The 23,199-nt window shown below is 36.4% G+C and overlaps 3 protein-coding genes across 5 annotated transcripts in view; 2 read left to right on the forward strand and 1 right to left on the reverse strand.

Annotated features, from left to right (window-relative positions):
* The window catches only part of LOC144447083 (uncharacterized), a 28,570-nt gene extending 19,713 nt beyond the window's left edge, over nucleotides 1-8,857 (forward strand). Inside the window, exons 17-21 of one of the 3 annotated variants that reach the window (XM_078136990.1) lie at nucleotides 391-1,830; nucleotides 2,405-2,497; nucleotides 2,826-3,017; nucleotides 3,936-3,959; nucleotides 8,128-8,234. In XM_078136990.1, coding sequence (XP_077993116.1) covers nucleotides 391-1,830; nucleotides 2,405-2,497; nucleotides 2,826-3,017; nucleotides 3,936-3,939 — 1,729 coding nt within the window. In that variant the 3' untranslated portion in view covers nucleotides 3,940-3,959; nucleotides 8,128-8,234. Of the gene's footprint in view, nucleotides 1-390; nucleotides 1,831-2,404; nucleotides 2,498-2,825; nucleotides 3,018-3,935; nucleotides 3,960-8,127 lie in introns of all 3 variants that reach the window. The other 2 variants (XM_078136988.1, XM_078136989.1) reach the window with 2 other exon arrangements.
* Nucleotides 8,858-12,820: 3,963 nt separating this feature from the next.
* Nucleotides 12,821-17,287, reverse strand: LOC144447483 (translin-like). The gene is made up of 6 exons (XM_078137520.1): nucleotides 17,151-17,287; nucleotides 16,191-16,284; nucleotides 15,863-15,959; nucleotides 14,723-14,838; nucleotides 14,310-14,389; nucleotides 12,821-13,615 (listed from the first exon to the last, which is right to left on the reverse strand). Exons 1-6 carry the CDS (start codon nucleotides 17,217-17,219, stop codon nucleotides 13,379-13,381), a joined length of 693 nt encoding a protein of 230 aa, XP_077993646.1. The 5' UTR covers nucleotides 17,220-17,287; the 3' UTR covers nucleotides 12,821-13,378.
* Nucleotides 17,288-17,601: 314 nt separating this feature from the next.
* On the forward strand, nucleotides 17,602-22,827 carry LOC144447624 (RING finger protein 32-like). Its single transcript, XM_078137700.1, has 8 exons — nucleotides 17,602-17,683; nucleotides 18,592-18,823; nucleotides 19,451-19,593; nucleotides 19,958-19,990; nucleotides 20,140-20,264; nucleotides 20,730-20,838; nucleotides 21,973-22,140; nucleotides 22,600-22,827. Exons 1-8 carry the CDS (start codon nucleotides 17,636-17,638, stop codon nucleotides 22,825-22,827), a joined length of 1,086 nt encoding a protein of 361 aa, XP_077993826.1. The 5' UTR covers nucleotides 17,602-17,635.
* Nucleotides 22,828-23,199: the final 372 nt, after the last annotated feature.

Consider the following 23,199-nt stretch of genomic DNA (forward strand, 5'->3'; position numbering starts at 1 on the left):
ATGGAACCTGGTACAAATAGGGGAAGTAAACAACTGACTTTGATTAATAACACTTGGCATAGCAGGTTGGAAGTACAGAGACTTTATATTACATTTCATCATTTGATAAGAACAGTTTTATGGCAACTTTACATAGTAGTTCAGTTCACAAACAAACTTCCAGTTCCCCTGGCACTTCATGTACATATAAAGTGGCTATAAAACTGCTGTTATCAAACCATGAAACTTTCCTCGCATTTGTTATTTCCTTTAGAATTAAACTTTCATCTTGACAGGTGAACCGCAGTAAAATGTGTCAGGAATACAAAATGTGTTAGAATAAGGGGAAAAAATAATAAAAACAGAGTATGGACTTCTAAATGTAAACTTAACAAATTTTATATCATTCAGACGCACAACCCCATCTCCTGAAAAACCAGCACACTGGGAGAAATCAGTGCAGCCATCCAGAGAGCAGTCATCTGTGAAACAACTACCACAGAAACACAGACTGAATACTGGTACACCGGAAAGGGCTAGCCCCAAAAGACGACCTACTACTCCAAGTGATAGTGAGTCAGGAAGTGACAGTAGAAGTTCATCTAGCAGTAAGTCTGACAGATCCTCACATTCCAGACACAGGGAAAGACAGAAGAGGTCGTCTACGCAGAAAAAGGACACAAGGAGGGAAAGTAAGGAAAAGTTTAAATGGCAGCCCCCAGAGGAAGATGAAATAGAAGAGAGTGAACAAGAACGACGTGCTCGAGTTGAAGAGGAAGAAGAATTCTTATATGGATCCAATAAAGATAACAAAGGGATAGTTCAATTAACTGAACCAAAGATAAGGACACCAGCTATTAAAGATTGGGGTCGCGTAACAGAAGAAGCTATGAAGAAATCAATGGAGAGAAAATCATTTAGGGAAGAAGACAGAAGAATTGTAAGATCCCAGGGTCAAGAAAGAGAGCCAGAGAAGTATAAAAATAATCAGGAAGTTGAAGATCGTAGACAGGAGCAAGGAGATGCCAGGGAACTAGAAAAGAAGAATGCTATTCAAGTGAACCGAGAGTCTCAAATTGAAAACCGTAATAAGTACGCAGAAGAGTTTGTCAGACATCGACAGGAGGACAGTCATGAATCAGGGAGGTTACATGCACGTGACCCATCCCAAATACAACCAGTGCAAGTCAAAGAAGAAGTCATTTCAAAGTCTTCAATGGGAGATAAGTGGAGATCAATTGCCTCTTCCCAAGTTTCATCTGTTGGAAGGGTGGAAACTAAAGTGTATAGAGAAGACAACCAAAGAGAAAAAAATGTCAGAGAATCTCCAGTTAGGCAAAGGGTATCTCCTAGAATGAGAAGAAATTCCCCAGCCAGTCCTCCAAGGAGAAGAGGACATTCTGTGTCTGAAAGCAGTCATACTGACAGTTCCAAAGACAGTAGTAGCAGTGATTCTGATAGTAGTAGGAGTCCAGTGCGTAGAAGTCAGGTGAGCAGGGATTATCAGAGTAAACGACAAAGTCCCCCACATAGGAGTTATCGCAGTAAGAGTAGAAGTCCTTATCGCAGACCTGCTCCTGTGAGGAGTGCAGGCCGCAGTAGTCGCCGTAGTGAAAGTAGAAGTCCAAGTCCAGTGAACAGAAGTCGAAACAGAAGTCCAATATCATCTAGATATCGTAGAAGCCCAGTCCAGAAGAGAAGGCGGAGCCCATCTGAGAGTTCTGACAGCAGTCGTAGTAGAAGTAGATCTGTAAGTTCTGATAGAGATGATAGGAGAACAAGGAGGAGGCCTTCTCCACGAAGGGACACTAGACGATACAGCAGAAGTCCACAAAGACAAACCAGACGAAGGTATTGTATTGTATTGTATTGTATTGTATTGTATTGTATTGTATTGTATTGTATTGTATTGTAATGAGTAACTTAAGTTTTAGTCTTGCAATCCTGTATATTAACTCCTAGCCTACCTGTAGACTCAAAGGACTATCATTACTACACTATTTGCTATCGTAGCCTACCTGTAGACTCGATGGACTAGCCCTACTATGCTATTTGCCATCCTAACTGATATTTCAATTTTGAATTTCGCTGTCCTTTTCTCGTCTATGATCATAGCTGTGTTCCACTTGTCTAGAAGCCATGCCCCATAACACACATAACATGTGTAATTTGCAAAGCATTAGCATAAATTTGTGTAGATTCTAGAATACGACATATGTAATGATCAGAGTGAGGTTGAAGGGCCACGTTTCCTTGACGACACCTAATTATGGATTCATCATGTGACCTGATGGCATGATTGAAATGTCTTTTTTATGTATCTGCCAATCGTACTTTATACAGGAATGCCATTCTAGACCAGCTCGAAAATATAGTTGGAATAAAAGAGTTAACACCATCAGTACTGTGTGCATTTTCATTCCAGGTCAAGGTCCTACAGTCCAAGAAGGAATTACAGTAGACGGTCTCACAGTAGAAGTCGAAGTAGAGACAGACGACCAAGATACACAGATAACAGGTACAGTTAGAAACTCTTCCAACATAGCATACAAGATGCCTTACAATTGAAAGAACTACCCACTCTGAGAAAGTCAGATAATTCAATTTAAAAAGTAACAGGATCTGGAATTCTGGTAAAGTAATAACTATTTCTGCGAACTGTGTGTGTTTGGTAAGATTTGAACTAGGTGTGTTCTTAGTCTATCCCTAAATATATAGAAAAAAAGGAAAATGTGCTGACAAGCAAAAATGTCATGTTAGATGTATAACCATACATATGGAAATATGGTAGTAGGGTCACTCTCATGAATGTGTATTAATGATGTAACTGTTTCTCAATATTTCAGAAGGAGAAGTCGGGGTAGAAGCCACGATAGGTATCGCAGAGACAGAAGTCGATCAAGATCACGTGATCGTCGTAGAAGTCGATCTAGATCACACGATCGCCGTAGAAGTCGATCACGATCGTACGATCGTGGTAGACACCGAAGGAGCAGGTCAAGGTCAATCAGAAGCTCATCGTGGAGCAGAGGACGAAGGTAGATTTTTATGTTCTTTATTTTGTGTTGGTGTTGCACTGTGTTGATTCCAAATATGTTAATACATGTGAGTTCTTGTTAGTTTGACAAAATGTGGTAATACATACTTAGTCATTTTTAGTTCCAAATATAGTATGTAAGATTTTCAATTCCAAGAAAGGCAGTGTGTAAGATTGTCTTTTCCATAGTAATACATAAGATTTTCAATTCCAAATATGGTGATATATAAGATTTTCAATTCCATATATGGTGATACATAAGATTTTCAATTCCAAATAGGGTAATATTTGAGATTATTGATTCTAAATACAGAGCATTCAGTAAAGGGTGAGATTGTCACTTGTAATGGTATTAGACTTAATTCAAAACTGTAATATATATGAGATTGTCAATTCCAAATAAGGTAATACATTAGATTGTCAATTCCAAATAAGGTAATACATTAGATTATCAATTCCAAATAAGGTAATACATTAGATTGTGAACTCCAAATAAGGTAATATATATGAGATTGTCAATTCCAAATAAGGTTATACATTAGATCGTTAAATAGGGTAATATATGAAATAATATTATCTGAAGCTTGATATGGTTACTTTAATATGTTAATTCCAAATAAGGTAATATATGAACCTCCACTGAGATGTCTATTCCAAATAAGGTAATCTTTTCTGAACAAGGTAATATGTTAATTCCAAATAAGGTAATACATTAGATGTGTCAATTCCAAATATAATAGGCTAGTGTACGAGATTGTCCTTTCCAAATAAGTTAATGTTAAGATAACTTAGATTGCCAGACGGAGAGATAGGGAAAAGGTGCTGTTTTATGATATATATTTTTTTATAGATAGGTTTTTTTTAATATGACTTGTGAAATCTTTTCCCCCCTTAAAATTTGTCATTTTTATATTTTTAGCTAAGTACACCACAGATAAACCAGGTGAGCATGCATTAGATAACATGCACAGTGTAACTTGCACTTGTTTGCATTATTCTTGGTTCTTTTATACAATTTCAGTTCTTGTGTTGTTGTTGTTGTTGTTGTTGTTGTTGTTGTTGTTGTTGTTGTTGTTGTTGTTGTTTTTTGTATGTCAATGATAGTGTGGTGTATTCGGCCAGTAAGTATTGAATATACCATGTCAGGTTTGACAGAGCAATGATGCCAGTATTTAAAGTGGCACAAGCTGAGTTCATTTGCTTTCAGACTTGGCTATGTGGCTCAATATACTGACTCGACAAATGACATTGTATTAAACCAGATAGCCAGGTCTCTTAGCAAAAAAAAAATGCAAGCAACGTCTGCATTTATTTAAGGGAGGTTCACAGAACAACTATATTATTAATTTGGCCCTGTACTCTGACATCCATCATGATGATGTCACATTCTTCTCAGTTCTGTTCTGTTTCACATAAGTTCCACAACCAGTTAGTGTAAATAACATACTGGTGGTCCTGTCTACATGTACGTTCACCCAGTGTTCTTCATTCTTGACCCTTTGTATGGCTTTATCTCCAAGTTATACTTGTATATGCTAGCATACTGTCTCCCATGAGACAATGAGTGTCCATGGCAAGTACCTCCACTGAACATCGAATGAGGAACAAGTTTCAAATCAGTGTTTCTTGGCAATCATGCTTAATGCTGTATGTTATGATACATCATGAAATGACTCTTCAGAATCCAGAGTTTGCAAAAATGCATTTATTTTCTGCATTGTATTGATAAATGCTGCTGTTTACAGTTGTCCATCGCATGGCCAACATTAGTTGACTTTGAACCATTATTATGTAGGAGGTATGACCAGTTAACGATGTATCTCCACACCACAGTAAACAGGCTATAGGGCTAGGAGGTATGACCAGCTAATGATGTATCTCCACAGCACAGTAAACAGACTATAGGGCTAGGGAGGTACAACCAGCTAATGATGTATCTCAACAGTGCAGCAAACAGACTATAGGGCTAGCAGGTACAACCAGCTAATGATGTATCTCAACAGTGCAGTAAACAGGCTATAGGGGTAGGGAGGTATGACCATCTACTGATGTATCTCAACAGTGCAGTAAACAGGCTATAGGGCTAGGAGGTATGACCAGCTAACGATGTATCTCAACAGTGCAGTAAACAGGCTATGAGGGCTAGGGAGGTATGACCAGCTAACGATATATCTCAACAGTGAAGTAAACAGGCTATGAGGGCTAGGGAGGTATGACCAGCTAACAATATATCTCAACAGTGAAGTAAACAGGGTATGAGAGCTAGGGAGGTATGACCAGCTAATGATGTATCTCAACAGTGTAGTAAACAGGCTATGAGGGCTAGGGAGGTATGACCAGCTAACGATATATCTCAACAGTGAAGTAAACAGGCTATGAGGGCTAGGGAGGTATGACCAGCTAACAATATATCTCAACAGAACAGTAAACAGGCTATAGGGCTAGGGAGGTATGACCAGCTAACGATGTATCTCCACAGTGCAGTAAACAGGCTATAGGGCTAGGAGGTACAACCAGCTAACGATGTATCTCCACAGTGCAGTAAACAGGCTATAGGGCTAGGAGGTACAACCAGCTAACAATATATCTCAACAGTGCAGTAAACAGGCTATAGGGCTAGGAGGTACAACCAGCTAATGATGTATCTCAACAGTGCAGTAAATAGACTATGTCATACAATAAGTAAAATGTCATTTCATTGCTTCCCACTGTGTGATCATATTAGTGTTATCTCGATTACTTGGGATCATTTGTTTGTTCTGAAATAACTTTTTTCTACATCTCTGCCAAACAACTCCATTTCAATCCTAATCCAAAGTTGGGCCTTTAACAAAAAAACCCTAGTCTTCTGGCAAACACTACCTGTTTTAGCTGTCAATATATGTTACACATAATCTTCTGGTGAACACTGCCTTTTCTAGCTGTAAATTGGGGTGATTAGATTGCCTCAGAACATGGACATTTTTCAACTGTTTCAATATGTAATTCAATCACCATGGTAACAAAAATAGAATGAACAATGAAATGTCAGTAAAGTTTGGTTTCATAGCAGCAAGAAACAGGATGCAGTTCCACAATTCCTAACATGCCACATTCATCCATATTTACTGAGTTCAATGTCAAAACAGTCTGGTTTAAATAAAAAAGATTTTAAATCCCTGAGGAAGATCCCATGTGACTTTCATAAACTTTTATTTGAACCAGACTTTGTTTTATCATCACACTCCATGATTTCTTTCAGTCTAATGATATCTAACAACATCTGGTACCTATACACAATAGTTTGATTTTTTTCTCTCTTTTTATTAATAACAAATCAAATTTTCTCTTTTCATATACTAACATCTCTTGTTTGATAGGGTGTACAAGGTTTAAATGTATTTTCTCATGCTATCTCTGCTATCATAACCATATCGCTTCATATCTGTCTATCTAATAGCCATCTTCTGTTGAAGGAGACATCATAGCAATGTCACTGGGTTGTCATGTTATTTCATTCAAGTGACATATTAACTAATTACCACTGCACTGTCAGTCACACTTAGTTCATGCCATCATCAGACTGATACTATGTATTAACTACAATTGACCATTGAATGGGATGCTAGTCATATCCATGACGGGATTCGCCGGCACAAACCATGTATCTAGGCTAATCCCCTGAATGCGGACAAATTCCGCGTTACCGAATTAATGGCTTATGACCAACCAGAGACTAAATAAACTACCGATCAAGTGGAACAAAAGATCACAATGTTTGTGAAATTTACACCACCCGACAAACCCTTGGGATTGAAACCTGGGCAAACAGTGATATTCGTCAGAGCAATACCCGATTGACAGTCAGTTCACACCTCAAGTAAGGTATCTTTTCATATGGAAATGATTTCCAACCTACAGCATTTGTGCCGGGGAATCTTGGCATATCATTGGATGACAACAGTCCAAAATGACTGTCGAGTTAAATGAAGTATTTGTCATAAAGAGAACTGTAAAAGGATTATTGTAATTTCTACAGCACAATGAAGAAGAAAAAAACATAATGTGATTTGAAAATGGTACCAGCACCCATTTAAGTTGATAGATGATGACCATGACCATGGTGAAAAGTTTTCGTTAATTTGTGAATGCCAGATACTACCTTAGTAGCCTAGAATCAAGGCTTGGAGTTGATTTGGACATAGACGATCTTCTCCACCGTCTATGATTTGGGCTATTACCCACAATTCACAGCATAGACTCTACACTTGTAGTTGATGTGGGCTGTTACCCACAATTCACAGCATAGACTCTACACGTGTAGTCAATTTGGGCTATTACCCACAATTCACAGCATAGACTCTACACGTGTAGTTGATTTGGGCTATTACCCACAATTCACAGCATAGACTCTACATGTGTAGTTGATTTGGGCTATTACCCACAATTCACAGCATAGACTCTACACGTGTAGTCGATTTGGGCTATTACCCACAATTCACAGCATAGACTCTACATGTGTAGTTGATTTGGGCTATTACCCACAACTCACATGCGTTACATGTATGGTTGATATCCTAAGTCAACTACAAGCCTTGATTCTAGGCTAAAATACTAGAAATGTATGAAATATAACTTCTAGAAATACCAGCAAGACTTGTCTGTGGGCACATTTACATAATGAGATTCTGATCAAATGTTTCCATGAACTATCTTACTGTAAATTGCAGTTTTGTTGGTACCCTCTATGTTGTGTGTGTAACATAGTTTAACATAGGCAGTGGTTTATCTCTCCTCTTGTACAACTGAATGGAACAATAACACCCCCACCCACTTCCCCCTGAGAATATGGTCATAGTTCCAAGAATCAATAGGACTGTGAAATATTGTGCTGTCCAATCCCATCCCATTATTTGGACATACTCAGTAATCATTTTCTCAGAATGGTCACTGTCTTACATTATTAAGAGATTAGCCATGTGAGGTAGAAGTCAATGTACTTAGATTTTCTATTTTTTTTACCACAATTACAAAAGATGTGGTTAACTGCATTAGTAGTACATGTACCTGTAACATTGCATCTATGTAAGTCATGAATTGAAAGACTTTATCTTTCTGTATTCTTTCTCAAGGTATCGGAGTCCAGAGAGACATGGTCACACCTCTTCTTCCAGATATGAACGCTACAGACCTGAAAGAAGCCGACCACAACACCGATCCATCAGTTCTCGTTCCTCGAAGAGTTCGAGGTCTAGCTATTCACGGTCTAAAAGCTGGACAAGAAGTCGTAGTTCTTCTAGACGTCGTCGAGCCTACAGCAGTGATTCAGACAGCAGTGATTCATCTTACAGTGATTAAAAGAGTCAACCACCTCTTTTCTCTAGTGGTACTGTAAACTGAAAATTTTTGTCAAAGACAAGATTCACTTATTTCACAAAAGAACCTAAAAAAGGGAAAATGTGTAGTGTTTAACATGTCATTGGTAACTATATTGTAAATTAATACAAAACATCAGACTAAACAAAATTCATTATTTTTAAATTCAATGAACTAGTGTTAGGCTTAGATAAAAATTCAGAGAATATTGTTTACCCAGTGTTTTCCTAGTCCCTCAACTATTACAATGGCCACCATCTGTCTGTGTGTCCGTAATACATCATTTCTGTCAAACCTGGTACAAAGGTGACTTGTCATATTGGACATATGTATGTCACTGTTTGTCACGACATATGCAATATTTGCAGTTGAAAATCAATATTTATGGCATGACTCAAATCCAGCTATTTCGTGCATATCACAGACATTTTAAGTGCTTAATTGTTAACACAGATTTCTTTTAAATCATGTCACCATTTGGTCAAATAGAAGTAAAGTATTGTGGAGGGGGGGGGGGGTTGTTAACTGTGTGTTCTATGAAGACTTAATATTTCTACATCATTACTTTGTTAGACAGGGACTATGTAGGATTTTAAAGTCAGAAATATTAAAACAACATTTGTGTGCATATAAAAATAGTGACGAGTATTTACTGAAATATGACTTCTTAAATGTCATCCAAATGATGCATAGTACATTGTGCAATTCATTTGGTGTATGCATTACATTCAGGTTGTATAGGTGTGTGGTGATTGGTCTTTGGTGAAGGGTGCGATGGGTGATTACTTGAGAATCCTAAAAAAAAACATGGAACATAATTTTGTGAGAAATATAACAGTTTTTCAACATCTAAATGTATAGAAACAACTCAGGTTTTAGAATTTTGACATTTCTAAGTGTTGTTGTATCACATGCTATATTTTATCCTTAAAAGTCTTCTTGTAGCGTATCTAGTCTCTACAGTTGACCCATACATCTTAAACCAGAGCTCTCTCTTCTTCTCACGAAATGAAGTAATCACAGACAGACCTTGGAATTGAATCTACAAGTGTGGACTTACTTCTACAGTAATGGAAACATAATTGAAATAAATATAGGGGGAGGAGGCAGAATTTATTGTTGGGTATTTGTATGAAAATTATGAAGTACAAATTATCACATTACTATTTATATCACAGAACATTCATCACTTATTGTAATTATACAAATAAAACCTCCCAGAGTTGCTATGGAAACAGGTGTTGACTAGCAACAGTAGAAGATAAGGTAGTTCAGAACTCATAAAAAAGTTCTTGTGAAGTGTTGGAAGTACTTGAGTGTGGGGTTCAAAATATTCACTATTTCAGGAAATCTATTTTTATACCCTAGAGTTTTTGCTTGTAATTTTGTTCCACATTGGAACATTTACTGTGGTTAAACTTTATAGAATTTCTCTCTTTCTATTTGGGTAGTGGTTTTGATAGCAAGTAGTTTTGTCAAGCAGACACTTAGGTTTACAGGTTTCAGTTATTTACAGTGCAAGATGTGAGGAAAAGCATATTATTCTATGATAATACATCTTTTTTGTAAGAAAATATGAGTGAATACAGTGACATTACTCGTCCACCTGACTCAGAGATAAGTAATTGTACAGGTGGGGGGAATCTGTAATGTTGATTTCTACATAAGTATTGTAATTTTTATGTTACCATAGAGGAAATCGTTCAAATTGATGAGAGTAGATAGCATCATTCCATTGAGATTGTCTATACTATCGTTACAAACCCATGTATTTTTTTTTACCCATTTTGGCCTCCCCTCATTGGCATAGTCATGCCATGTGGGAATATTTCGAGTGGAGGTGATAGCCAAAATCCTCACATAACTTGATATGAGGTAAAGACACTATGTGACATACACAAGTCAGAAATAAATATTTAGATGCAAAATACTATGATTTTGATTCTACCAATTCATGATTTACAATTACACAAGTACTTAGTAAAATGTGATGAGTCAAACTGCAAGACTCTTGTCAGTGGAGATTGGCTGACTATAGAATACTGTCAGGCTGTGTCAGCCCATTGTTATCAATGTTGAATTATGACAAACTAAATTTGTGATGCAAGAAGGTATGTTCATGGACTCTGAGTTCATACTTAGAGTTTGCATTTCTACTTGCAGAGTCAAAGAAATATTTTGACTCTGTGAGTCGAAATTTCAATTTGTGATGTTGTAGATCAAAGCTTTCAAAACATCTATAGCTTGAAATTTGTCTACTATCCCAATGCTAAGAATGACTGTACATGCAGGATACTCGAACTATAAAGTTCCACAAGTAATAACTGGAATATCATTTTTTTGATCAGACAACCAACAATATATTCACTGAAAAGTGTTAAAAATACCAATAATGAGACATTGTACATGTTAATGAGAGGTCGGTTTTATCCAGTAGTAGTACAACAACAGGTTGAAGTCATGGTCACATTGGGGCTGCTGATTTTCGGGTGTGGACCAAAAATCAATTTGCTTGGATTTATGTATAACATTTGTGTACGGCAGTTACACAAATACATTTACCCACAGTAATTCAGTTCTGTTCAGGGTGTATAATGTTACAAGTCTTTACATCACACAAAATAATTTTTGAAAACATTGCAGTTACAACATGTACAGTTTTAAACAACTTTGCAATTTTGATCTTTGCTATTACAAATTAGGCCTAAAAAAATTGTTTGGTTTCAGTTACCCGACCCCACATAGTTTTTCACTGCCGACCCTAACTCTGTTACGTATTTGAGAGAAAAATATAATCGCAAAAATTGTGAAGTGTAAATAGTGGCTGCAGAAAATGACATCAACTTTAAAGACATTATAAAACTGTTCTTCCAATCTGTAATGGCTGTACATCCAATCGGAAGAAACCAATAACACAGAGACCATTTGGAAAACAACGGAAAACATAACTACCTGAACTAGACACTCACACATGGGAAAAAATCGACCTACCCCCACCTTTGCTAAAAAGTGAGCATAATCAGAACCATGCAATTTTTTAGGCCTTATATTAGACATTATACAGACTAACAATAGGAAAACTTGTTACCATAATCGCCTATGCACCGTAAAATATTCATAATTTTCTTCTTTTGTTTTGTAAATTTGTCTGCATGTGTTTTGAGTTTGTTACAGTTATCACAAAATAAAGCTTTAAGCTGATACACAAACGTTCTGATTGGCTCATTTATGTCATGTGTCAGTGCAGACAATGTGTGTACAAGCCGATACACAAATGTTCTGATTGGCTCATGTACGTCAGTGCAGTGCATGCAAACAATGTGTGTGCAAAGACTGTGAGGGCGCTTTCTTCCCAGCCCACAACATACAGGTAGTTTTCTTGGGAACACTTGCCAGCAATATCACTTCTTCACTTGTCATAGTGTAACTGGTTTCTTGTCCAACCACAATACAAACAAGTACTGGGGTCACATAAAGTACTTTCTTTGGACCTGAGGTAATTTTGTTGGTGTCAATTTGGATAAAAGTTCTCTGTCTGGGGTGTACAATGTGAATGAAACGGTTGCCACAGAAGTTCAATGGATTTTCGATGTTCACATACAATCCAGCCTTCAGTTTACTAAGATAGATGCAAACTAAATCTTGGACTGCTTTTCTTCAATGTGGTAGATTACACAAGTGAGTGATAGCAGTTCCTGTCGTGCGATTCTAATCACCCTCTGATCAACACAGGGTAAACAATTGGAAATCCCAAAACAGCACTGCAAGTTCATGGACCTCAAAATAAACTAGTTTTCAGAGACGCCTCCCTGTTGAGACTATAATTACAAATCAACATCCATTCAATAGCTTATCACAGTTGTATCAACATGTTGCGACAATAAGTTTTAGTTTGTGTCTATCTTAGAAAACCAATGGCTCAACTAACAGGATAATCTATTATTACAGCATAATGAAGGCAACTATATACACCAATAGATTCAATAAAAACACTTATATACATCAAAATTGACTGAATGCATGAAGTGAAATAAATTATTAATTGAATACATAAATGTCTATGCAATATAATATTAAAGGAATAAATTAATCTCTAAATATCTTCAACTTAATATCTAGACCGAGTTAAAGTTTTCCATCCGTCTGAAAGTCAAAATAAAGTTTTCTCACCATGGACTACTTTCTCCATTGCCCAAGGTCAAAAGGTTAGAGAAGGTGTGAGCCGAGCAATAGCCAATGTGAATGTAGATCACAACAGCGCCCTCAGTGGTCAGCATGAAAGTCCTCTGAAACATCTCCATCAATACTAATACTGATATTAGATTTCACCTTATAGTTTTACCAAAAAAACTAATATGCGAGATAGGATCCTTCACAAGATGATATTTTGAGAAATAAAATGATAACTGGAGACAAATTTGAAAAGAAAATATGTCTTTATTCTTCCACGAAGCATATATGGCTGACTTTACAGTAAAGCATAGAGAAGAAGTAGTTATATCAGAAATCTATGTATTATGGCAAGGAGATATCCCAGGTAGTCATATTAGCCAAGATAGTGAAATTTATGCAACTCACTATTCATACATTCTTGACCAGATTCCATGAAAATATATCCCTTCAATTTTGATAATTTTGTTTGGCTCAAGTTATAGTTTTTTGTGTACAAACAAATATTCCTGTGGCAGAGTGAGGATGTATTTCATTGTTGGTACCTGTCAGTATGGAACTGTGTAACTATGGAAACTATATGTGATTGATTGACAGCTATATTTATATTATACATAACAAAATTAATGAAACTGATCAATTTTATTGACAGGAATGTTGTGACAGTGACTACATGCCATGGTGAAAAAGCACTGATGTGTTTTTTAATACTTTCACTGATTACTTAACTGATGAAATATTCATCAAAGAAGGAAAGAGTTTTCAAAAAGTCCTCTTTTGAAGCTTATGTGACAATCTGAAATGGTTCCTATGGTTACATGAAACTAACATTGGAGTCTATGTTTGTTCCTTGGCTTCTGTCACGTCCAGTGGTTTCAGACCTCTAATACTAAGATCATAAACAACTTCCTCCACTTTTTTCATATCATACTTCAGTGAATCAAATCTCTTTCTAAGGGAGTCATTTTTCAGATTGAGTAGTCTGAATCCTGAGTCCAACTCGGCTACAAATGCTGCAATTCTGGAAGGTCGACTGTAGTCTCCTGCTGTTACACTGTTCACTGCTAACCGAGACTGAATGACGAAGATAAACAGGAATACAGTGGAAATTATTCACTTTCAATGACCACACATTTGATGAGCCACATTCAACCAAGAAACATCAACAGCAAATCTTCATTGACCACATAGTCACCCCCCCCCCCCAAACAGGTCTGTTGTGTGGCAAAGTCATTGTGCAAATTTGAATGATGTTTGACCAATTTTCTATTTGACCTTGAATATGGAGATCAAAATCAAAGATCACAATATAAAAGGAAAGCTGGGATATAGACATTAATTGGAGTCTTTATGTATTCAGAAAGAAAAAAATCTTTACTATTCTAACCCAAACATCAGTTGTGAATGTGACATTTGAAAGTGTGAAATTGCAAGTATACATGGTTATAGGGGAATCCAAGTCCAGAAATAAAAGACATTTTCATGAACTTCAAGTTCTGGAGAGTCACCTACATTATGCCTAATTTCAGATAAACACCACCACCTTGCTGTTGTTCCCTTTTTGGGAATCTTTGCTGTGGGCTACATTGCCTCATGGGAGTCAACAGGAATGTTTATGCACTGGTTGAACAATAAATATTTATGACATTTTCACAGACGGTAATAGGTTCTTAGGGATCATGAATATTCATTGTTGTATGTCCTGGAGTGGCATTTCCCTTGAATTTCAAGTGTGCAATTTACATACATGTCTTTCTACTCTACTTACCAGCTCACTTGCCAAGTTTAACTGGCCCATTAAGTAGTCTTCTAGATCAAGATGTACCCCTTCTCCTCTTTCAAGCTTCACTGTGGAAGGAAACAACACAAATTCTCATTTTACAAATTGATATACATGTACTACCAAACCAGTAGCGTTTCATTCATGCACCATGTTTTTTTTAACATCTTACAAAAAGTTTTTTTGTAACAAATTACATCAAAAAGAATACAGACATTGATAGCACGCAAGCATATAAAATGATATATTTTATCTCAGTGTGCTCTCCGTGTGCTGGAACACAAATCAACATCACTGTCAGATGAAACAATTAAGATTCAAACACAAATCTGTTTATTTGTGTTCACAGTGAGATAAAATGTAACACTTCATTTACATGCATTTTGAACACATTCACATACCTCCCATCAATTCTGCAATTTCTTCTCTTGTAACAAATTTTTCTGATTCCAGATATACAGTAAATGCAGATAGGAAGGCTAGTCTTTGTGTGACAAACCTCCAATGATCATTGAATCTAGAACATAAATACAAAGATGTTGAAAGCACAGATAAAAAGACCAAGATGACAACAGCAAAGTCTCATCTGCCTCTTTTCATTCATAGTATATCACTATATAAATAAGAATAATTTCTTTCATTGTTTTGTTTGGAAGTTATTTTATGAAATAGTACAGTAAATTACTTGCAATCCTTTTTCAAATTTATACCTGCTTTTTGTTGCCTATTTGGATTAGCCCTTGTTATTTGCTTTTTTTTCTTGGTACCTGTAACAGCATTTACCCTCATGATAATAGTCAAAGTAGAAGAAGAAAGTCTTTCTATTTACTGCGCTGTATTGTGTTATCTCATTACCTGTCATCATACCTCCTTGCCATCAAAACCAACACTTGCTTTGAGAAGCATGAACAAGTTGGTAATTACGATTTGAAATGTATGCACAATAATCTGATTACAACCATGACGTTAATCAAATGAAGTCATTATGTAAATCATAGACCCTCCAGGTGGAGGGTCTATGTGTAAATGTACACCCAATAACCTGATAACAACCATGACGTTATTCAAATGAAGTCATTATGTAAATGTACACCCAATAATCTGATTACAACCATGACGTTAATCAAATGAAGTCATTATGTAAGTGAACGTCCAGCAGAGATGAACACAGGAGTTATCATATGAAGTATGTGAAGTAGAGATGAACACAGGAGTTAAAACATGAAGCATGTGAAGTGCACATGATATAATTTACATATAATTAACATATAATCAACATATAATTAACATACAAGTGTTTGGTAATGACTGTTGGGGGTGTGGCTTACTGAATCAGTTCTAACAGTCTTCAACACAAGCTAAGTTTGTTTCAAGGGCTGGTAGTACGACAACAGTGTAATGATACAACACAACAGTGTAGTAAACAGGCCGACTATACTAATACAAGTATGTGGATTGGAAGTCACCATGTCAACCAAAATGAAACAATTATCACTTTGATGGTGGTAAAATTCAGAGAATTCTAAAATAAGCTATCATACCTGTAGTACTGATCATTAGGGAACTTTGTTTCAAGTTCTGCATACTGGGTTCTGATGGTCTGAAACTGTTCACGAGATTTCTTGCATAGAGAAGGAACTGATAATATATAAAGAAACATACAAGTTATTCAAAAGGGTGGTTCAAATGTACACTGTGAAAAAATTGTAAAAATATACGTTGCTCATGGTGCTTGAAAAAACACACAATTCTTTTTTTAATTTCGTAGACATCAAACTTGTTTGTAAACATCACAAAAAAGACACATACAGAACACAACCATTTAGCTTTATAAATTTAACATTGCATTTGGTTCAGTGCATATCAAACCTTCTTTAATTCCTGATGTTTGATGTACTCTTTGTAACACTGCTAATATCTCTCTAGCTGTCTGTTCTAATGACTTCACTGTATTACGAATCTCCTGCAAACATAGAAAGAAAAAGAGTAAAATATTATCCATCTGATTGAGTCTCATGTACTCACAGTAACTTTTTTTGTCAAATAAAAATATGATGAAATTCATATCACAACATAGAAGAGATGAGAAGAACTCAAAATGTATGAAGAAAAGATGAAACCACCAATGGTTGATTTGTTACACATGTAGATATATTAGTCTGAGGAGGCTCTGACTTGATAATATTATCTGACTCTGTACACAAATCAGCCTCCTTGGACTAGAGAAACATCAACTTTAGAAAAGACATTGCTAGATATTTGTAGTCATTGGTCTGGTGGTGGTGGTGGTGGTGGTGGTGGTGGTGGTGGTGGTGGTGATAATCTTCAAATGATGTTATTGTTAGCATTCAGTTAAAGATGAGATGAGATGAAATGAGATGGGATGGGATGAGATGAGATGAGATAAGATGGGATGGGATGAGATGGGTTGGGGTGGGGTGGGGTGGGGTGGGGTGAGGTGAGGTGAGGTGAGGAGAGGAGGTGAGGTGAGGTGAGGTGGGATGGATGGGATGAGATGAGATGAGATGAGATGAGATGAGATGAGATGAGATGAGATGAGATGAGTTGGGATGGGATGGGATGGGATGGGGTGGGATGGGATGAAATGTGATGAGATGAGATGAGATGCGATGATGTGATGAGATGAGATGAGATACAGCTTCATTACAACTGTAAAGACATTTGACAATTCTATTTGGGTACCGACATGTATAGTATTATAAACAAGCATAAAATAAGTAAAACCATTTTGGAACGACGCAAACTACTGACTACTTATTTGAAGCATGTACACAAAATGTCTACTGTATAGTTTTAAAATATTCTTACCTCACGTATTTCTTGGTCTTGAGTTAAATGCTCATTAAGAGCTGAAAACACCTCTGTTGTCGAAGACATCGTGTAACTTGGGAAGTTCTCAAAGTCTCAGTATTGCTGTAGCCTCTCCACTTATCACCTGGCCCCCACAATGCCATGTGCTGTTGGACACCCTAACTAACTAAAATAAAAGAAATGGGAAAATGGGAACTTGGCGATGACATAATCTATCTATCTCTGGCTATCGATGAGAAGGTATAAATCAATTCACGGAAGCCAATACACCTTTAAAAGTGATACATATTTCTTCTATATTAAATTGATTAAGTTGAAAAATCCAAGACTTTTTGGGTCAAAGGTCATTGAAAGACTATTAAGATAGGGCGTCAAATTTGAAAGATGGCGCTGTATGTTTTGAATACTGAATGCCGATAGCTAGCTTTCCAGGAAACCCCCATCATCAAAGAATCTATCCAGAGAAACAAGTAGATGTAACAATGAGTTACAGGTCTAGCCAACAGAAAGGATCCAAGTCCTCTTCGCAGGTAATATTTCCGACAGGTGGTTCGTAGGCTATTAGTATCGTACTTGAATAATAATGTCATTTTATGACCAGCCACAGTTTACTATTGTCATAGCAACCAATCATTTATTCATAAAAACAGTGCAGCGATGACCAAAACATGTATTTAGAATTTTATTTCTTTGGTGTGATTTTTTTTGTTTTCTTCAATAAACGGACAATATTTTAATGCACATAGAAATGGCTATATCACAACAGTTGTCAACACGTACAGTGTAGTCCTGCTTGACGGAGTATATTAAGTTGGGACTCACCTAGTCCTGCGTACAGACGGTGCACGAGTCTATATTACTGACTTGACTCTAAGAGATAGGAGGGACAATTGTCAGAATCGAGTCCCGGATTACTCCGTATGCAAGCAGGACTAGGACTCACCACTCCAGGCTGTCAGAATCGAGTCCTGTACCCCGTTTACTAGCAAGGCTACACAACACACTATACGAACACAACAGACTACGGAAAGAAAACACACAGAGAGATGTGATGTGCCACCCTGCCCCTAGGCAGATACTTGATATATATCTCTATTCAATTTCAGAAAACTGTTGTTACCGACTACTGTTGTACAATGTAACACTAACAGTGAATTGGTGGTGGTGGTGGTGGTTGTTGTTGTTGTTGTTGTTGTTGTTGTTGTTGGTGGTGGTGGTGGTGGTGGTGGTGGTGGTGGTGGTGGTGGTGGTGGTGGCGGTGGTGGTGGTGGTCTCATTGGTTTTGTTTTTTTCCATACTGTACCCATTGAATGAATAGTTGTATAACAAAGTTACACATAATACAGTTACAATACATATGATATTTGATAACTGAGCCAAACTGAAGATTTGTTTGAAAACAACTTTCTATAAATGACCTCATTTGCATATATTACAGAGTAGCACTATCCTTGCTGCTGTAGCACTTCAAGATCACATGATGAAAAATCTGTCATTGGTTGATCCACTCAGACAATCCCATTTCAATCCTGTACCAAAGAGATCTAAACCCAAGAAAGTATCGGCAGTCGTAGATACAAGGCTGAAGAAACAAACAAAGAAAAATAACAAAACAGAAATTACAGAGAAGGAGTATGTACTTGATCCAAGCCCAAAGCCATTGACATTAGGTGAGTTATAACAGTAGTCTACACTCACAAATAAAGAAGTATTTAATAGGTATGAAAATGCCATCAAAAATTTCTTTTTGCTGTCTGTACATGTGTATCTGAGAGTAGCGCTTGAAATATGCAATCTGACTGAGAACTCCCACATGCCTCATACCCACTCATAAGTATAGATAGAAACTAGTACATTATCTTCATAGCATGTTTCCTTGGATCCCTGTTGTAACATAGGGGTTCCCAAATCTTAGCAAACCACTGTAAACAATATGAACACTGTAGGGTTGTCGGTGGTCAAGTGTTTAAACCACTTACCTCTTACCACTGCGGTCGGGGTTCGAATCCCATTCAGGGTTTGATTAAATTTACCACGCTGTAAGTAAGAAGAGTGTCGTTCAGTTTGATTCTTTGCAGGTTTTCCCTGGGTACTCCGGTTTCCTCCTGCATTAACACTGAACCCGTGAAGGATGGCCCTCACTGGACTTCTTGGGAGACAAGTGTTTATATGCTTAAAGAACTATCCAGTATAAATAAATATTATTATTATTATTATTATTTATTAAGTGGTGCGCAAGGGGAGATGTGAGATCAGATTTTATATTTAGTCAGTTTTTAATTTTTTGATATTTACAGCTCAAAAGATGGGTTTGATTGATGCTCCAGAACAACCTTTATCTGAAGATCAGTGGAAGAAAGTCAAAGCTAAATCTAACGAAAGAGATGACTCAAAAGAACCTTGTGTTATCTGTAAAGAAGACTTTGGTCTTGTGGAACAGGTAGGGTTAACAAAATGACTTGACCTGAACACTGTATAACCTTTAGTTGACCTTTGACATCACTTACATTTCCATTACTACCAATAGTATCTACTGAGTATAAACAGTACTTTTTACTTTCAACACCTTTTTCGACGCCTAACTTTTACTGGGACTTCAAAAATCACAGACATGGAGCTAAAATTCATTATGTTCAAATGATACCAATAAGCAATCCATACATTTGTTCTGTATGCATGGGTAAATGTGTGTATGTCTGTATTTGTCCTTACGGATGGCATTCTGGTTCTTGTATGTATTGAAGAATTAATTCTATAATTAGTAGAGGTGGTGACCCATAATTGCTTCTTATTTTTCATTCCAGGTTCTTTTATCATGCACCCATGTTTTTCACAGGGTAAGTCAGTTCTTTCCTTTCAAAAAATTGACATTAAGATTGACCCATACCAACAGTTCAATTATGGTGTATATAAACAGTTTAAAAAAGATAACACATAAACTATACAGTTGTGCTACATCACCGTTGGTGCTATTTTTATATTTCAGAATTGTTTGCAAGCATTTGAAAGATTTACAGGAAAGAAAACATGTCCAATGTGTCGCAAAGCTCAGTATCAGACAAGAGTGATACATGAAGGAGCTAAAGAACATAGGCATAAAAGTGCAACAATGTAAGTACTATGTATGTAGGATATACAATGCTTCTCAGAAATAAACTCTTTATTCTTTTTCTGTTACTTTGTTGATGAAAACTCAAACCTATTCTGAATTAAAATCAAGAAAAAATGTCGGGGTTCACTCTACACATTTGCAAAATAGAGGTAAAAATGATATCAAAAGTTTGATAGTCATTTTAGAATCCAATATGGCTGCCGGTGTTTGGAAAATAAAAAGATTGTTGATTTCCATGAAAACAAGATGGTGAACCCCAAATTTCTTTTATTATTTCAAAATTAACAGGAACAAGCTTTCATATGGCAAAGTTTGAAGAGAATTCAAAAACTTTGATTTTCAAAGAACTTTATCCCAGATGTGCATTCTAACTTAATGAACTCTGACCTTTGACATAGTAGAGTATTGGGTCAAGACATTGTGTAATCTTATTTTCTTTTATTGAAATGTGTTTTGCTATACAGGATCCAGGCATGTTGGCGAGCATATGTTGTCAGAAGTTGGTATAAGAAACTAAGACAAACAGTCCCACCAAAAGATCCTAAACTTAGAAAAAAATTCTATGAAGAGAAGGTAGGAAACAGTCTATCTTACGTGGGAGTATCCTAGTCTTCAAAGGGAATACTAGTCTGGATGCCAACTGTGGTTTCTAACCTCAGTCTGGTCAAAGTCCCTTGATCAGCACAGAAAGCTGTTCATCTAATCAGTGAACCCCAGCTGCTATAGTGACGTAAACCATATATAAGTAACATCCTGAGCTCACAAATACACCATATTTGACATTACATAACTGCTCCAATAAACACTAACTTTATGAGGGACAGTGTTATTGGTTAGAATTTTGTGTTTGATCAACAAAGACATTATGTTAATGATTTGTGTATGTGGCTGTGGATGAATTTTAAATTGCATCTCAGGACTTCTAGAGCAACGACTTTGACTAGACCGTGAGTGAAGGTATAAATCGCAACAATACTGTATAGGAACTAGACTAAGAGCTTGATTCTTTCATCATGATTGCATTCAGCAGGGTTTTGTATACCATATTTCTTTCCTAAACCATGCTAAATGATGATTTCATGTATAACAAAATCAGACTTTACTTGCATTGGTTTTTATAATTTTCATTATCATTTAATGCAGTACTAACATGCCATTTTGTAGCTTTGACTTAATAAAAGATGAATTTGAAGTACTACAAATTGTGATTTTTGAAAAGAATTCCAAGATTGTATTCATGGACCTGATGCCAATTTGTTCAGTGTGTTATGCTAATGTACACAAACCCACACCCCTTTTTTGTCATCTTTCAAACAAATAAGTGATTATATACAATACATTCAAGTATGTATTTTTGATATCAGTTGGATTATGGGACACCCCAAAGACAGCACATAAACATGTCTACCAACAATGGGTTGTCGGTGGCTGAGCAGTTAGCTTGTACGCCTCTTACCTCTGCAGCTTGGGTTTGAACCCGCCAGGTGTCAGCTGGGTTTGATTAAATTAACCACGATGTAAGTAAGAAGAGTGTCGTTCAGTTTGACTCTACCGAACAACGCAGGTTTTCCCCAGGTACTCAGGTTCTATAAACAGGACTAGTTCGCGTTGGTTATCCAATAAATAAATAAATAAAATAAAACAGTACCTAGAGAGGACAGTATAACTTGATGTACTAACAAATATTTGTTCTTCTCATCACCATAGTTACAACACATTACAGACAGGATACTGAATTCATATGATAGCAGAGTGGATGATTTCCTATCTGAGATTGACAGATCGGTTGCAGCGAGTCGAGATGTTTTTAGATATTTTGAGGAGTCTGCTATGAGAGAGATCAGTGAAGATGAATGGCAAACTATACAATTAAAGGTAAAAATCTTAAAATTTATACATTGTGTTCTTGTATATGTTAATTAGTCTTGAAATAGGGATGAAGCCAAAATGTACTTTAATAGTATATTGTACCATAAGAAATAGTCAATTTTCCGGTCCCAAGATGGATTGCATGAGAGGCCGGCTTTTATGTTGTTATAGTTAGTCTTGTTTTCTCTTTGTTACATTTGAAATAACATTTTTATTAGGAAATGATGGAAATACATGTTGACCTCTTTGATTATGAGTGATTTTATAGAACAAAGACTAAACATCATCAATGACAGAGAGGGATTTTACAGGTGAACCCAGGGTACCGTCAAGTGACAACCATTCCCTTGAATAGCGCGTACAAATCCCTCAGCGCGTACAAAATACATGGTGTTTTATGCACAATGCATCTTGGAACTGACAACAGGTCTATTAACTATATGTATCTTCTTTCCTTTTTTCCAGGCTGTTGAGAGAGGTCATACAGAATGTCCAATATGCATAATGTCATTAGATACCAATGAAGGTAGCAAATCATCAGACACTGTATCACATCACAGAAGAAAGACAGTAGTGTTGTCATGTTCACATGTCTTTCATCATACTTGTCTACAAGCATTTGAGGAACTCTCAGTCAGTGAGAAATTAGTGTGTCCTGTTTGCAGATCAGGCTACCAAAAATATATACTTTAGAGAAGACAGAGAAGCACTGCATGTTTACTTGAAAACAGCAGTCCATTAAACATAGAAATGTGCTTTGGAAATAAACTTTTTAACTTTTGCTGCTACTTTGCTCAAAAAAACTCTGACCTATTCTCAGTTGAAATCAAGAAAAAAGGGGTTCACCATACAATAGAAGTGAAAATGATGCAAAAAATTAGCCATTTTAGAATCCAACATGGCTGCCAATTGTGTTAACTCTAAGAGAAAATTAAAAGATTGTCAATTTCCTTCAAAACAAGATGGTAAACCCAAAATTTCTTTTATTATTTCTAAAGGAAAAGGAACAAGCTTTCATATGGCAAAATTTGGAAAGAATTGAAGAACTTTGATTTTCAGGGAAAT

Source organism: Glandiceps talaboti, chromosome 16 (genome assembly GCF_964340395.1).
Source record: "Glandiceps talaboti chromosome 16, keGlaTala1.1, whole genome shotgun sequence".
NCBI classification, from domain to species: Eukaryota; Metazoa; Hemichordata; class Enteropneusta; family Spengelidae; genus Glandiceps; species Glandiceps talaboti.